At 56.5% G+C, this 17,528-nt stretch overlaps 1 protein-coding gene across 2 annotated transcripts in view; it reads left to right on the top strand.

Annotated features, from left to right (window-relative positions):
• The window catches only part of LOC133355446 (inositol hexakisphosphate kinase 1-like), a 29,737-nt gene extending 17,584 nt beyond the window's left edge, over positions 1 to 12,153 (top strand). For both annotated transcript variants that reach the window (XM_061572755.1, XM_061572754.1), the window contains exons 5-8: positions 7,684 to 7,933; positions 8,523 to 8,776; positions 9,133 to 9,308; positions 11,299 to 12,153. In XM_061572755.1, the coding sequence (XP_061428739.1) occupies positions 7,684 to 7,933; positions 8,523 to 8,776; positions 9,133 to 9,308; positions 11,299 to 11,793 (1,175 nt within the window). In that variant the 3' untranslated portion in view covers positions 11,794 to 12,153. The remainder of the gene's footprint in view (positions 1 to 7,683; positions 7,934 to 8,522; positions 8,777 to 9,132; positions 9,309 to 11,298) is intronic.
• Positions 12,154 to 17,528: the final 5,375 nt, after the last annotated feature.

The raw sequence follows: 17,528 nt of genomic DNA, 5'->3' as shown, positions 1-17,528 counted from the left end.
GCAACGTTCGCGCGCGTCGCCCCGCGTGGCCTCGCAGGCGAGTGACGGGGGAACGCGCGCGCGGAAATGGCGAGGCGTGTTTGAGCGCGCGGAGGGTGATATCGGCGGCGTGCGTGGGATATTAGCGTGCGAGCGTGCTCTTTCTTCCGACCCGCCTGACCCGCTGTGCCCGGGGACCAGCTGCGGTGGCTCAGGTTACGCTGGCGGGCGCTTGCGGGCGGGCGGGCGGGCACGGGCGGGCAGCCTTCTCTTTCAAAAGCAGATGTTCCTCCGGTTAGGAACCCGGCTCTGCTCGGAATGAAACACGATGTTCAGAACGCGCGGAGCGATAAAATTAAGCGCACGTGTCGTCAAACCTCCCGCGTCGTCAGCGGAGTGAGGAGTTCGTTGTGTTTATCGATTTTTTTTTATTTGACGTGTACATTTCTTATTGACGCTACCCCAGCCACGGCTGAAAGCATTGAAGCGTGAGCTCTGTCCGTCCGTCCGTCTGTGTCTCATCCGTCCGTTTGTAACGGTGGGGGGGGGGGGGTTCCCGATAATTCTGGATATAAACTCTGGGTCACGGTAACTTTGGTTATAATTGTCCAATATCACCGTCGTCTCGGTGTCACCGTTGCTGCTAGTTAGACTTTAGCGCAGACGCACCCTGAAAACCATCGCAGAGCCAACGCGTGACGATGATTTTCCCTCCCTGTGTGACAATGCACCGTCATCGTATATGTAAACAAACGCGTCCGCGCTTATATAAGCATTTGCACGTACATCATATAGGGCAAAGATCTGCCCTCTTGGCCTACATAGGCTGCTGTTAGCGAGCGCCTATTAAGGCCGGTTAGGTACTTGAAGCGGTGGTGTGGCCAGCACCGGTCGCTGTTGACTGCCATGTGCCGATGTTCACGGACCGCGCCGAGTGCTCGTTTACGGCCGAGTCGACTTAGGCGAGTCCCGGGACCGCTTTTGAGATCTCGCTCGCCACCAGCTCACCGGGACCCAATGCACGGTCGCGCCGACCACTTGCGGACGCGGTCAAAAACGTTGACGTGAAATCTTGACTTGAAGCTTTCGTGACCGCGGGAATCCGTACTCTTTGGGTCTTTCGGTAAAGTCACGTAGATAGAATATATAAAAGATTATTTTTATTATTATTTTTCTGCTGTTATTTTTCTCTATCTAATTTAATAATTAAAAGTATTTCTATTTTTATACATTCTATCTACGTGACTTTACCGCTCCCTTACCCAACCACAATGAGTACAATGTTTACGTTCCGACTTCTCCGCGCGGAATGCCGCCACCACCGCCGCCGCCGCCGCTCAGATAACGCAGAACCGCGCCACCCGCCTCTCTTGGGTGAGGAGAGAGGGGGGTGGGGGGTGCTAGAGTGGGAACTGGGACGGGGGGGGAGCTGTCGGCCCTACTTCACCATCGCATTGCGCTGTCGACGTGTCTTGACGATTGGCAGCTCGGTCAGCGTACGGAGTTTATGTGTGTGTATATGTGTATGTATATGTGGGGAGCGGTAGTGTAGCTTTTAGTGCGCTGCGCTACAAACCCCGCGACCCGGGTTCGATTCCCAAACGTAATAATGATATATACTCTACGTAACACATTCCTGCGGAGGGAGCTGGTAGGAACGTTGGGTTGCTCGGTCAATGGCCAGGGTCAACGGCGGCGTGGTGTATTCCGCAAATATGCCCGACTGTGAGGGCGGGCACAAGCCGGCGTGAGTAGGTTAAACGTTGAGTTTTATAAGGGCACCACGGGGTGACCAGCCCCTCCCCACTCAGCCCCACCCTCCCCACCCAGCCCCTCCCCGCCCTCCCCACCCAGCCCCTCCCTCCCTCCCCACCCAGCCCCTCCCTGCACGACGGACGGACGGACACAATAATCCCCTGTGGGCTGGTGTAACCAGGAGGTTCCTACCAGTATTATCGTGTATATGTACTTAGTTTTCATGCATATTGAAATTCCTCCGCACCGTACGTAGCCAGCCGCGCTAATCGGAGGTGCGATGCGTAATCTACTCTGTGATGGAGTTAGCACAGCGAAGCTTCCGTGGCGTAATGGTGAGCATGCTGGACCTGCGGACCTGAAGGTCGTCGGTTCGATTCCGCCTCCTTAGATTATTAAAGGCGATCCTGTGTCTGCTGCTCTCCTCCCAGCGGTATGCATCTTCGCGTGTGGTTGCGGTGAGTGGGTGAGTGGGTGGGTGAGTGGGTGAGGGAGTGGGTGAGCGGGAGAGTGAGTGGGTAAAGGAGCGGGTGAGCGAGAAAGTGGTTGGGTAAGGGAGTGGGTGAGCGAGCGAGTGGGTAAGGGAGCGGGTGAGCGAGGGAGTGGGTGGGTGAGGGAGTGGGTGAGGGAGTGGGTGAGGGAGTGGGTGGGTGAGGGAGTGGGTGAGCGAGCGAGTGAGTGAGTGAGTGGGTAAGGGAGCGGGTGAGCGAGTGAGCGAGTGAGTGAGTGGTTGAGGGAGCGGTTGAGGGAGCGAGTGAGTGAGCAAGTGGGTGAGCGAGTGGTTGAGCGAGGGAGTGGTTGAAGGAGGGAGTGGGTGAGCGAGGGAGTGGGTGAGCGAGTGGTTGAGCGAGGGAGTGGTTGAAGGAGGGAGTGGGTGAGCGAGGGAGTGGGTGAGCGAGTGGTTGAGCGAGGGAGTGGTTGAGCGAGGGAGTGGTTGAGCGAGGGAGTGGGTGAGGGAGTGGGTGAGCGAGTGGGTGAGCGAGTGAGTGAGTGGTTGAGGGAGTGAGTGCGTGGGTAAGGGAGCGGGTGAGCGAGCGACTGCAAGGCTGAGAGCGGGGGGGCGGGTGAGAAAATGGACATGCAAATTTTGGAAGTCAGACGGATGGGTTGGCGAGTGAACCATATGGATGGCGGGCAGGCGCGAGAACGAACTTTCGGAAACCGCAGGGACGGTTTGGAAACTATTTCCCCGGGCGCACGTTGGCATTGGAACATTACTAAGGGGAGCCTAAAAATAGCCCTCCAGCGTGGCCCACGCTAATGACACTCGCCGAGAACCACTTACAAGGTTGAAAATCGACTGGCGATTGTTTAATTGCCGGCACGCGCTGCGTGCGCTTTCGAAATCGCCTTCAGTGGGGCCTTTCCATTTTCGCAAACGGATCATAAACCACGGCCGTCGTTTTTCGCTCCGCGGGGTTTCTCCAGGGTCCAGGGGGACGGTGGTGGGGAGTTGGTGGTGGGGAGGAGGTGGTGGGGAGGAGATGGTGATGGTGGGGAGTTGGTGGTGGTAGTGGGTAGGAGGCGGTGGTGGTGGGGAGTTGGTAGTGGTGGGGAGTTGGTGGTGATGGTGGGGAGTTGGTGGTGATGGTGGGGAGGAGGCGGTGGTGGGGAGTTGGTGGTGGTGGTGGGGAGTTGGTGGTGGTGGTGGGGAGTTGGTGGTGGGGAGTTGGTGGTGATGGTGGGGAGTTGGTGGTGATGGTGGGGAGTTGGTGGTGGTGGGGCGGAGGTGGTGGTGGGGAGGTGGTGGTGGTGGGGAGGAGGTGGTGGTGGGGAGTTGGTGGTGGTGGGGAGTTGGTGGTGGTGGTGGTGGGGAGTTGGTGGTGGTGGGGAGGCCATGGGCTCGGGACGGGGTTGACCGCTCGCACACCGAGCGCGCGGCTTCTATCGCTCGCGCGTCCCCGCTGCCGTACGGCCTTCGCGGTGGGCACGTGCCCGTCTCTAAATATACACACGTCCGTGAACACACACGCGCACGCACGCGCGGACACACACGGTGTGCACGCACGTCCCCCCTCCTCGTCTGATCCGTGGGCCTCGTTCGCTCACGAGAGGTCGCGCGCGTTGGCCACTGCTGCGAATTCGTCGCCTTTGTCATAAACCCCCCCCCCACTGCCTCCCCTCCCCGCCTCCTCCCTGCCGAGCGAAACGCCCCACGCATCGGTGTCGACGCTTTACGACGGAGGTTCTCTCTAAGCGTGCGTCCGTGCTTTAGCTCGGTATGTGCGTTGTGGACGCGCATCTGTCCGTCCATCCGTCACGGGGGGGGGGGGGGGGGTGGTGGATGGATCCGATATGACTGCGACGTGTCGTCGAATATGTCCGTGTGTGTTTGTTTATGTGTGTAGGTTGAACTTCCTTCCCACCGTACGTAGACAAACCGCACTAATCGGAGGTGGGGAGCCCGGAGCGGCTATTCGGCTCTCCCCATGCATGGGTAGCGGCAGTGATTGCACCATCGTTGCACCATCGTGTGCAATCACTGCACCTTTACAATGTAGGGCGGGAGTGGTGGCGTAGTGGTAACACCTGTGTCTAACAGCGAGAAGTCGCTGGGTTCGATCCCTGACTCAGGAAAAGGGATGATGCATGCGCTGTTCACGAGCACCTCTTAAAGGCTGGCACGGCACACGAGGGGGTGGGTGACCAGCACAACGCCTGGCCGCCTTTGTCTCCCCAGTGGCTATGTTTACGCACCGCACCAGGTACTCAATTGAGGCTGAGTCTTATATATATGTCTGTTGAACTTCTTTCGCACCGTACGTAACCAACCGTGCGGGGGAAGGACAACAAACTAAACACAAAAAGCAGTTCTAAAGTTTTCAATCTAGCTGATTTAAAAGTGCTTAGCTCCAGTGGCTTCCTAATGTCGGATGGAACAGCGTTCCAGACGGCCCCGCAGAAGCGCTTCTGAAAGCGCGCTATGCGGTGGCCGCCTTTGTCCGACGGCTGAGCCAAAAGTTGCTGCTGCGAGCATGGCCGGAGTTCGCGTGATGATGGTTTATGCTCCTAGACGAGATCCGTAAGGTATTGTGGTTCAATGGCGGCGACCACTTTGTGTGTAATGAGTGTAAGACGACCGATGGTCAAGAATAGTGACAGAGATTGACGGCCGCAGAGATGGAGGGATGAAATCTGCTCGTGTGCTCCAATATCGATCGCGACAACGCCAGATCATGACGGCTTGGGGGGGAGGCCTTCATCCAGCAGTGGATTGATCATGGCTACGAATGCTGATGATGTAAAATAATGAGTTGTCTGTTAACCTTCTGAATTAAACACCTGCCCACATCACCCTCAGTCATGGGGATGGTTTGACCAGACTTCACCACCCTGGTCAATGTAGGTTGGTGAATGGACGGCTCAGGACTGTTTTGTATTTCAGTCGCAGAGGTTTTGCCAACTCAACATTTCCAGGGCGCTAACCGTGGCACCAACAATCCACCGGCGGCCCTTAAAGCCCCAAACTCCCCCCCCCCCCCCCCCCCTCTGCTCGTAAACAACGTCAGCCTCAACGCTTCAACGCGCTCACCCTTCATCCTGGCGCTCGTGCGACGCCTGATCGGATTTTGGCAAAAGCTGATTGGCGGTGTGGATTGTAACCCCCCATCCCCCCCCCGCTTAATTCGCGGGAACATCTTGTAAAGGTCCTCCACGTCTCACCGGGGGGGGGGGCGTCTCCGGGTCTCCGTGTCTCTCCGCGTCTCTCCGTGTCTCTCTCCTTGTCTCTCTCCGTGTCTCTCTCCGTGTCTCTCCGTGTCTCTCTCCTTGTCTCTCTCCGTGTCTCTCACCGTGTCTCTCCGTGTCTCTCTCCGTGTCTCTCCGTGTCTCTCCGCGTCTCTCTCCTTGTCTCTCTCCGTGTCTCTCCGTGTCTCTCTCCGTGTCTCTCTCCTTGTCTCTCACCGTGTCTCTCCGTGTCTCTCCGCGTCTCTCCGTGTCTTTCCGCGTCTCTCCGTGTCTCTCTCCTTGTCTCTCTCCGTGTCTCTCTCCGTGTCTCTCCGTGTCTCTCTCCTTGTCTCTCACCGTGTCTCTCCGTGTCTCTCACCGTGTCTCTCCGTGTCTCTCTCCGTGTCTCTCCGTGTCTCTCCGCGTCTCTCCGTGTCTTTCCGCGTCTCTCCGTGTCTCTCTCCTTGTCTCTCTCCGTGTCTCTCTCCGTGTCTCTCCGTGTCTCTCTCCTTGTCTCTCACCGTGTCTCTCTCCGTGTCTCTCACCGTGTCTCTCCGTGTCTCTCTCCGTGTCTCTCCGTGTCTCTCTCCTTGTCTCTCTCCGTGTCTCTCCGTGTCTCTCTCCTTGTCTCTCTCCGTGTCTCTCCGTGTCTCTCACCGTGTCTCTCCGTGTCTCTCCGTGTCTCTCCGCGTCTCTCCGTGTCTTTCCGCGTCTCTCCGTGTCTCTCTCCTTGTCTCTCTCCGTGTCTCTCCGTGTCTCTCTCCGTGTCTCTCCATGTCTCTCTCCATGTCTCTCTCCTTGTCTCTCTCCGTGTCTCTCCGTGTCTCTCCGTGTCTCTCTCCGTGTCTCTCTCCTTGTCTCTCGCCTCCCACGGACGAGGTCGGCGGCGGATTATTACTTGTGGCCTGCGTCAGTTTTAAGGCGCTCGGTTTTTATTCTTTGCGTTTGCTTTAGTTTTTGCAAAGCGCAGGTGCTTTGCTCCGACGGTCCGATGACAGCCGCCTGGCTGGGGTAGAGCGCCACGGTGAGGTGGCCGGCGTGGGTGGTGCTGGTGGTGGTGGTGGTGGGCCCCGGAGGTCCAAGCTGCTGAGCTGGCGCCGCTAAATCCGTAACGGCAACAGCGGCCAAAATACCGAATCCGTTGTTTGTTTTCTTTTACTCGCTGTAAAACAATCGGAATCACACTATTTGTTTTTTTACTGGAGGAATCCGATGAGCTATGAAGCTCTTTTTCACAGATCTCCGGTAGGTTCCGCCGCGTCCCTCCTGCCGTCGCGACGCGACGCGCTGCCAGGAGGACGTTTGAATCTAGAACTAAACTATTAGTTTAGTTTTATCAGGTAAGGTCCACTGAGCTACGTAGCTCTGTTTCAGCGGTGACCTGGCTATCACAAATGATAATAGCTCAACGAAAAGTGGCTTATCGTGCGGAAATTCACAGCAGCCGAATACTCGATTCTAAATGCGGGGGGGGGGGGGGGGGGGAAACCGCGCGACCACGGAGAGAGAGAGAGAGACGCACACGCAAACTCCAAATATACAGCAGCAGGCGTCAAGGTCGCGATCGAACCCACGACCTCCTCCGTACCAGGCGAGGTAGTTAACATCTCGCCACCGTTTTCATCTGGGGGTCGTCGCAGCGATCAGTCGCAGGACAACGGCCCTGGGGAGGAGACGATTTTTGATTCGTCTAAAAAAAGAAATGTCAACATTAGCCGTGTTCCATCCGCTGCTGGATTGAAGGACTCCCGATACCAGTCTCTCACGGCCATGCGACGTAACAATAATAATCCACCCAGCGACTGCTCACGAGCCAATTCCACCCCTCCGTCTCCGTGGCGGACTTCCTCTCTCTGGGCGAACGCGTTCCCTCCCGTCGGCTGTCGCTCCGCCGCGAGCCCAGGCCCCGTTCTCGACGGCCGCTAGGCTTTGTCTGCGGCCTGCGTACGTCCCCCCCGTCCCCGCTGTGCCTCTCGACGCAATCGCACGCGCGATCCTCCGCGCGCGCTTCTCTTTGACGCGCTTTTCACATTTCGTTCCGCGACCACGTCTCTCCACGCGTCACGGCGTGACGGATGGCGCCCGAGGGTGGTGACCTGAAGCCGGGCGCTTCCAGCTGCCCAGGCAGGGTCGGGTGGCGAGGTGGTCACCAGCCTTACCGCCGCAGTGCCAACGCACCCTGCTGCTGCTGCTGCTCTGGCCGAACGAAAAACCAACGAAATTAACCCCCTGACCCCAACCCCCCCCTCCACTCCCCCCGCCGCTCCGTCGGGCCCCCGGCAGGCGTGGTGTCCGTCTGCTTCGAGGAGAACAGCGAGGGCTACATCAGCCTGGTGGCCTACCCGCACTCGGAGCGCGACGAGCTGGCCGCAGCCGCCACCGCCGCCGCTGCCGCCACGGCGCCCGACGGCTGCCGGGCCCGGCACCAGCACTTCCGGCGCACGGTGACGACGCGCTCCTCCGCCGTGTCGTCCTCCTCCTCCGATGGCGGCGGCGGCGGCGAGCGGTGCGAGCAGGAGGAGGTGTCCACCAGGTCGGTTGGCTCGCGTGCGCTCGGAGACACGCGGACTTACACAGAGAGCCATAGACAGAAACCCAGTCGGTCGGTCAGTCAGTCACAAGCAGTGAAAAATCACAATCGATGGCTGCTGCTGCTGCTGTTGGGTGCGTGCTGCTGCTGGTGCGTGCTGCTGCTGGCTGCTGCTGCTGTTGGGTGCTGCTGGCTGCTGCTGTTGCGTGCTGCTGCTGTTGCGTGCTGCTGCTGTTGGGTGCTGCTGGCTGCTGCTGTTGCGTGCTGCTGTTACTGCTGCTCCTGGATGCTGCTGCTGGTGCGTGCTGCTGCTGTTGCGTGCTGCTGCTGTTACTGCTGCTGCTGCTGCTGCTGTTGCGTGCTGCTGGCTGCTGCTGCTGCTGCTGTTGCGTGCTGCTGGCTGCTGCTGCTGCTGCTGCTGTTGCGTGCTGCTGCTGTTACTGCTGCTGCTGGCTGCTGCTGGTGGTGCGTGCTGCTGTTGCGTGCTGCTGCTGTTACTGCTGCTGCTGGCTGCTGCTGGTGGTGCGTGCTGCTGTTGCGTGCTGCTGCTGTTACTGCTGCTGCTGGCTGCTGCTGCGCCGTCGCCCTGCAGCTCGCAGGAGGTGGAGAGCGTGGAGCTGGAGCTGCACGTGAGCAACACGGACGTCAAGAGTCTGGAGGTGCAGCTCCGCTTCCAGACGCAGGTCACCGTGGAGCTCAGCGAGAACAACAACAACAACGGCAGCAGCAGCAGCTACGCGCACGGCGCCAGCGACGGGAACTGCAGCCTGCACACGTGGCGCATGAGTTGCCACAGCAAGCAGATGAGCCGCATGTGGTCGGAGGCCAAGGAGCGGCAGCTCTTCCGTATCCTTGCCCCGTACATGAATACGTTCGTCGATTCATTCTGCCGTTCATTCCTTCACGTCTCCATTCGATCGTTTCACTTGGGACGCGGGCCCTCCACCCCCCCCCCCCCCCCCGCCGCGCCGGACGTCGCCACGTGCCGCCAAAAGCTAAATAAATCTCTCGACGGTCCCCGCGTCTGCCTTGTAAACGGACTCCTCGCTCCTTCGTGTGCGTGCTCAACGAGTGGCCCCCACGCGTCACCCCACCCCACCCCCACCGCCTTCCCCCCCCTCTCCCTCCCTCCCCACCTCCCGCCTGTCGGCGCCGCCAGATTTACGACGCAACTCTTTGACCTCCCCGGCGTACCGGCGCAGATTTCCTCCTGCTGGAGAACGTGGTGTCGCGCTTCTCGCGCCCGTGCATCCTCGACCTGAAGATGGGCACGCGGCAGCACGGCGACGACGCCTCCGAGGAGAAGAAGGCGCGGCAGATGCAGAAGTGCGCCCGGAGCACCTCGGGCTCGCTCGGCGTGCGCATCTGCGGCATGCAGGTGAGCGGGCGGCACACTCACAGACAACAACAACAACCGCCATTCGCCACTAAGTGGCTGTGACGTCACCACGACGCTTGTGCCAGGCCATGTGCACCTTGAGGCCACGTGAAGTGTCGAACGCCCGCTGGCAGGAGGTCACGGGGCAGACCCAGCTGCCACGGGTCGACTGACTGAGATGACCGAGATGACTGGCTGATGCACCACCTGTGCCCCCTACTGTGCCAACTTACTGTGCTTTAGCCACTCGGCGCTCCGCTCGTTGTTGTGAGCGTCGCTCCTCCGCCCTCCGTTGTTGTTGGAGGGCGACTGCCTCCAACTGCCCAGTAGCGTCCTTCACGAGCCTCCTCCACTGAGGCCGATCTTGACACCGCTGGTAATAATAATAATAGTACAATTTGTAACGCGCGCAAATTTGCAGACGTAGTGGCCGCAACTCAGTCATCGACAAGTCCACTCAGCTCCACGTCCTCCTGTACCACATCACTCCATCTCTTCTCTAGCCCATGCCGCGCCCGTTTAGCCCCCTCGATCCGGCCGAACAAAAGCTGTTTAGGCATGCGGTGGCTGGGCGTGCGGGCTACATGACCCAGCCAACGCAGCCTTGCCTGCTGGAGGAGCTCACCCATGGGACTTTGCCCAGATCTTTCAAGGACTTGTGAGCTCCTCACACAATCCAGCCTGGTTAAACCCAGGATGGATCGTAGGCAGGCCAGCCTAAATGTTTCCACACACTCGCAGACACACACTCCCAGACACGCGCGCAGATACACGCGCGCAGACACACACTCGCAGACACACACTCGCAGGCACACACGCGCAGACACACACTCGCAGACACACGCTCGCAGACACATGCGCGCAGAGACACGCTCGCAGACACACGCGCGCAGAGACACGCTCGCAGACACACACTCGCAGACACACGCTCGCAGACACACGCGCGCAGAGACACGCGCGCAGACACACGCTCGCAGACACACACTCGCAGACACACACTCGCAGACACACGCGCGCAGAGATACGCTCGCAGACACACACTCGCAGACGCACGCGCGCAGAGACACGCGCGTGTCTGCGCAGACGCGCACGCAGTGACCGATGGACCGACTGATGAACTAACAGCTAGAGGAATTCTCCGCACTTCTGGCTATCGCCTGGTGAGGCTGGTTGTTGTAATTAGCGGCGAAACGTCACGGTGCTGGAATGGTAAATGTCGTGGGTTTACTCCTCCAACACAGCGGTGTGCTGAACTAGTGACTAATTGGAACGTTTTGTTGGCTTGACAAACGATTCATTCATATTTACGAGAGCTAATTAAAAAAACTACAACTCTATTATGGATATTGGTCTTGAAAGCCTACGTGTTAAACTCCTTCGCTTGGTATACAGGAGGTCGTGGGTTCGATCCCGACCCTGACGCTTTCTGTATTATATTTGGAGTTTGCGTGTTCTCCCTGTGGTCGCGTGGATTTTTCTCCGGGTCCTCAGGTTTTTCCCTTCACATTTACATGCAGTGTGCTTTACATTTTCACGTGACAAGCCACTTCGTTGAGCTATCGGTTGTGGCCAGGTCACTTCTGAAAAAGTGCTATACAGCTCAGTGAGCCTTCCCTACGGACTGCCGAACCAACAGACTGACCGACCGTTCAGGCTCGGCGACAGAGCGCCTCACTGACCAAGCGACTAATGCGCTGACGGATCGACTGGCAGACGATGCAGACCGATGGACTGACCAACACCGATTGACTGACAAATAACGAGACTACATACAAACAGACTGTCCCACAGACTTAACTGTCCAGCAGGCCGCCGGATGGATAGACTAACCGACCGACGGACACACAGATGGATAGACAGCTTGACCAAGTCGCGGAACCGCCTTCAGCCGTGACCGCGAATTGACCTCAGGTGGTCGCCGGGTTCGTGGCCGAATGCGCTGACCGCACAACCGCCGTCACCACCGCCCCTCCCCCGCCTCTCTCCGTAGGTCTACCAGGCGGAAACCAACGACTTCCTGTGCCGCAACAAGTACTACGGGCGCGAGCTGTCGGCGGACGGCTTCCAGCGGGCCATCTTGCAGTTCCTGCACAACGGGCGGCGCCTCCGCACGGAGCTGCTGGCGCCGGTGACGAGGCGCCTGCGAGCGCTGCAGTCCGTGCTGGAGTCGCGCTCCTCCTTCCGCTTCTACTCCAGCTCGCTGCTCGTCATCTACGACGGCACGGAGCCGCACGCGTGGGCCGCGACGGCCGCGATGACGGCGCCGGATTCCGCCGTGCCTTCACCGTCGTCGTCGTCGGATGCTGCCGCTGCGGCTACGACACCGCCGCCGCAGGTGGACGTGCGGATGATCGACTTTGCCCACACGACCTGCAGCGGCTTCCGCGAGGACACCACCGTGCACGACGGGCCTGACCAGGGATACATTTTCGGGCTGCAAAACCTGATCCGGATTCTGGAGGAAATCGGAAACGCCAACAGCTGAAGGGCGGGGGGGGAGCGAGATGGACCCCCCTTTCTGTCGACGTCGTGAGAGCCGCCACCGGTTGGTGGCGCAAGGCGCACGCAAACTCAGCAAAAGCGCAGGGCCCCCAAGTAGCCCGGGGGGCCCCAAATTGCTGTGGAGAAAGTACGGGTGAGACAAACGTCCACTCGAATTGAGATCCTGATGGACACGGGCAAGCTAATTCATCTCTCCTCAACGCTGTCGTATCCGTGTCTCTCTCTCTCTCTCTCCTCCCATTGCACTCCGTCTGCTGGCCCCATCTGTCTCATGTCCACCTCTCTGTTCTCGTCTCTGCGTATCTCCACCTGGCGTCTGTACCTCTTCTGTCGTCTGGCTATGAGTTTATGAATCTAAGTGAGGGGGGCAGGCGGGTGGGCCGGAGAGGGGGGGGGGGGGGCCGACAAATATATTTCTGCTTAGAGCCCGCGATGGGACGGCCGCCGCCGCCGCTTGCCGCCATTGCTACTCCTTTGGGGCGCGGTGTGGGAATCCGTCTTCCTGGTTTTGTGTGTGTGGTTTTCTTTTGCACTAGTCGCGAAGACGGGACCGCAGTCCAAGCGTGCCCTCCACAGAACTAAACAAGGGGCCAGTGACTCGGTCCCTCCCAGCGGGGGGGGTGGGGGGGGTTCCGATTCGACTCCGTCTCTTGCGCGACGTTTGTGACGTCTTGGGTTGGCATTGCGGGGTCACGGTCCAGGTGGACCTTTTTTGCGCGCGTTTTGTGTTTTTAACCAAAGAAGAAGATTCCAACGAAAGCTTTCCATGGTAGCGTGCTGTTTTTTTGCGTATTTATAACCAGACTTGGCTCGCAGAGGCATTTTGAAGATGTTCGTGTGGAAGGCACGGTGGGGGGCGGAGGGCGGAACGTTGGCGTTCTTTGGGGGCGTGGGCCCGTCGCTGGGTTGTGAGCGGCCCTCCCACGCCATTTGGTTTTGAAATGCGCGGTCGCTGCGGCAGAAGTTACCGGCGCGCAAAAGGCAGCGTCTTACTCGCGCGCACGCACACACGCACGTGGCGCACGCACACACACGCGTGGCGCACGCACACACACGCACGTGGCGCACGCACACACGCGCGTGGCGCACGCACACACGCGCGTGGCGCACGCTCTGCTGAGTTTGTCTACGAACTTGTGAGGGAGTTGAGGCTGCGTCGCCGTGTGTTTTGTAAACCGGTCGACCGCGTAATTCACGTCGGTACACAGAGGGGAAGATTGTTATGATTATTACGGCCGTCATCATCGTTGTTATTATCGTCATATATTTATTTTGTAGAGGGTTATAGCCCTCTTCTCGATTAAGCATTTTAAATCGCGCGCACACATCTGTTCGGCGTTCGTTATCGTCTGGGTGCTTACGTTCTTCCTTGTACCCACCTAAAAAGCACATTGATTAAGGAAGGTAAAATACCTGTGGGAGGTCTGACTTTCTCGCTCGGAGAAAGAAAAAATAAGTAATTGTGGTAATTTATTCTACTGGTTCGTTTATTTTTTATAAACGCCGCACGCATTCGTGCGACGGGGGCGAAAGCAAAGCGTTTAGTACGAGAGGAAGATATTTAATATTTCATGGCGGCAGCATCCGGCCTGGCGCTGCGCTGTGGTGGAAGGTAACGGATGATTTTAACGACGACCCAGAGGTCTCCGTTCACGGCCTTGGCAATGAATGGCCCACACGGCCCACGCTGTAGCTTCAGTTTAGTTTTCAGTTTCATGTATTAGGTATAGCCCTGTGAGCCATTCGGCTCTTGAATCGGGTGCAACTGCAACAAACACCAAAACAAAAACATGAACAAGAAAACATCTTCAAGTGACTATGCGCAAACAGAAAAATCCAGGAAAAAACTGCAAAGTCTTCCAGAAAAAAAGCACAGTACACCAACGCTCAAAAAATCTCAGTGGGATGCAAGTCAAACAACAACAACAACAACCACAAGACAACTTAGATTAAAGCCATCATTCGTAGCGCCGCCCGCGTGCTCTTGGCCGGTGACCCGTGAGCCGTCGGTGAGCGTGGGAGCCGCTGTACCCAGCTGGTCGTGGTGCCCTCTTGGCCTGCCTGTGCCCACTGTCCGGATGTTGATGTTGTTGTTGTTGTCACGGGAGCTGATGGACGATTTATTTTTCGTGTACTTCTCTCTCTCCTCTTCGTTTTCGGGTTGTACCGTGCGCGTGTTGTGTGACACGACGTCCGACGTTTCGCTCCGCGTGCTGGGAGCTTCCTCAGGAACTGAGCCGAGCAACTCAACTCTTTTCTTGCCGAGCCAATCCGCGTCAAGAACCAGCAGCAGCTGGCTACGCTGCATTATCGAGAAAGTTCAGTTCCTGAAGAAGCTCCCAGCACATGCAGCGAAACGTCGGACATCACGCCGAGCGGCACATAGCGAGGCAACGCGAAAATGCATTGAGAGAGTCCTCTGCATGTAACGATGCAACGAATGTTTCCTGAAGGCCCGTCCCTGGCCCTGCTTGGCCCCAAGACAGATCCAGATGTTGCTCTGAGGCAGAGGTCGCAAACGGGTTTTGTTTCCTTACCCGTACCCGGCCGCACCAGGGTCGCAAATGGGTACCCGTACCTGTACCCGGCCGGGTACGGGTACCCGGCCGGGTACGGGTACCCGTACGCTACCCGTACCCTACCCGAAATGAGTGACAAACGGTTACTCACCAGTGACTCACGGCCTACCCGTACCCGTACCCGGCCGCACCAGGGTCACAAACGGGTAGCCGGGTATCGGGTAGGGTACGGGTATCAGGTACCCGATTGCGACCTCTGCTCTGAGGTTCCAGCAGCGCATCACGGTTTGGTTTTGTGGATGTATATACATTTTTTGCATCAGGTAAGGCCCACTGGGCTACTACACAGCTCTTTTTCATAAGCGACCTGGTTATCACAATGATAGCTCAACGAAGTGGCTTATCGCGTGGAAATTTATAGCAGGCACATAATCTAAACGCACGTCGATTCTAAATGCGGGGAGAAAAACCGGAGGACCCGGAGGATAAATCCACGCGAGAAAGAGGACACGCAAACTCCAAATATACAGCAGCAGCAGCAGGCGTCAGGGTCGGGATCGAACTCACGACCTCCTGCATACCAGGCGAGGTAGTTAACATCTCCTAGCCACCGTGATGATGATGAGAGAGAGACACGCAAACTCCAAATATACAGCAGGCGTCAGGGTCGGGATCGAACTCACGACCTCCTGCACACCAGGCGAGGTAGTTAACATCTCCTAGCCACCGTGGCGCCCCGGCTCGGCATGGCAAACAGCCAGTGGAAAAAAAAGCATCTTAACCGAGAGGCCTCGTGCGGTGACAGAAGGGACTGAGGTGTGCGTGTGTGTGGTTACCTGCCAAAGGTAACTGAACTTTCTATTAAACCCGAGGCAAAGTGCAGGATCTCCGCCCCTGGTTTGAAAGCCACGTGGCACGGGCTGTTGGTTTGGTTTGCATCGGCCGAAGAAAGCCACCGCTCAGCATGTCACGGCAATTGTAATCGCAACGGTTCACAATTGACGACAGTGTCGTCACATTTCGATTTAAAGCTTTCGTGACTGCAGGCATTCATCTTCTTGGTTCTTTCGGTAAAGTCACTTAGAAGGGAAATAATAAAATAATAAAAATAAAACATAATAAAATAATTCTCACGACGTTTCGGCCACAACGCAAGCAGCCGTCCTCGGACGCTGTCTTTCCGACAGCCCTGTTCTTCATCTGAGGACGGCTGCTTGCGTTGTGGCCGAAACGTCGTGAGAATTATTTTATTATGTTTTATTTTTATTATTTTATTATTTCCCTTCTACGTGACTTTACCAAAAGAACCAAGAAGAAGTGTCGTCACAGTGATAAACAATGCAACTGTCACCTGTTAGACCATATCATATATATGAAATGTATATTTAAAATTATAAATTGATGTTTGGATCAGGCCATGTAATGATCTGACCAAAGTTGTGTTGTTGAACCCTCTGCCACCCGACACAGCCAAACGCGATCCTGACGATGTCTGACGCAGTTGCAAGCGAAACGTCTCGCCTCTTCACTGTTGAGAAGCGTTCCTCGACTCGCCGGTTTCGCCGCCAAAGGCAACCGATGACAATCGTCAAACGCTTGTCCACCACGTGACCATTTCATTTGTTCGGCGGTGTTGGCTGGTGGAGGGCGACGCGCCAAAAACATGCGGCTGAATCGTTACTACGTGCGTCGCAAAATCTAAAAAATGAATGATCGTATTAATCTTAACAATCATATTGGCGGTGATTACCTCCGTGTGTGTATGTATTTATACGACGAATCTGGAAATTTGAGTTGGGAGAAAGAGCCGATTTAAAATTATGTTAATCACTGTTTCGTGGACATGGCTAGGCATCTATCGCGTAACCCGCTCCAAATTTCAAGCTCAAGTACCCTCAACAAAAAATCAAGTTGCGGAATTATATTTTCCATGTTAGCACTTTCCTAATGATGTAATAATTCCATTTTCGCTTTTCGTGGTGAATATTGTGTGACTTTAAGTTTATCTCTCTCTGTTCTTTGGGATAACTATGTTGGCGCACAATGGCAGTTATATATATATATTTTTGTATGATAAGTTGACAATGATACTAATATTTATTTAACATAAAAAGCACATCTCCGAACCACTGCTGGATGATGCAGGCCTCGGCGCGGCACGTGTCGGCCTTGTCATCGTTCGTGTCCCGTTTGTTCCGTTTTTTGTTTTGACCATACTTCACCGCGCCGGTCAGTGCGGCTTGGTGTGCAATGATGAGGCGACTGTAGGACCCGATGAGAATCGCTTAATCGAGGAGTCGTTACGAGACTCGTTTTGTATATTTGACTTCAACCACTTTGGCGATGGATTTTTATCGCCCCCCCCTTCCACTCCTATGTGGTGATGCCTTTTTGGAAAACGATGTACGGTTGGGTTTTTGTTGTTTTTGTGGCAGTGAAAAAGTCTGTTCATGCTCTTAGGTTTTTTCGGTAAAGTCACGTAGGTAAAAATAACAACAACTCAACACATCCGTCAACAACACTGTGTGGCCCTAACAAGAAGCGGTGTTACGACGGGTGACGTTTCGGGCATTAGCCCTTGTTCAGAGCACATGGGCCAGAGAGGGAGTGAGTGGCTGTACCTCTGTGTGGCATCTCCCACGTGCTGTTGAGAAGGCTCCATTGGCCGGGAACATCTCCTCTTACAAGTCTCTGGCTCTTCATCTCTAGGCAAACTAAGATAACGAGAAGAGACGCGTTTTTTTGTTTCGAATTCGGCAAAAAATATACAAAAAATTACCAACTCAAAATTTCAAGAGCCGCAATGCAACGTGGTGAATACGGAGACGGCGTGGTGGTCCCTTAATCAATTCGGCAAAAATATATTAAAAGTAAACCAACTCAAAATTTCAAGAGCCGCAATGCAACGTGGTGAATACGGAGACGGCGTGGTGGTCCCTTCATCAAGAGCGGTCACGGAGCGCTCCTCAAAAGAGCCACCGCGCGTGGCCCCTGAGGCCAAGGGTTGCCCTCCGACCCCCCACCACCTCCTCTCGGGCCACTCTTAGGAGGGTCGACCAACGTGACGGACGCCCCGTCCACCTAAAAACGACGTCGCGTGGCGCGTCACTTGCCTTGTCACGTGGCGCGTCACGTCCCCGGTCGCGCTCGCCTCAATGCCGTAAACTGTGCAGGGTAACGCGTCCAAACAAAAAACTAA

The sequence above is a fragment of the Lethenteron reissneri genome, chromosome 51, assembly GCF_015708825.2.
Source record: "Lethenteron reissneri isolate LAM-NWPU_2019-01 chromosome 51, ASM1570882v1, whole genome shotgun sequence".
Taxonomy (NCBI): Eukaryota; Metazoa; Chordata; class Hyperoartia; order Petromyzontiformes; family Petromyzontidae; genus Lethenteron; species Lethenteron reissneri.
This window is presented reverse-complemented; position numbering and strand designations above follow the sequence as displayed.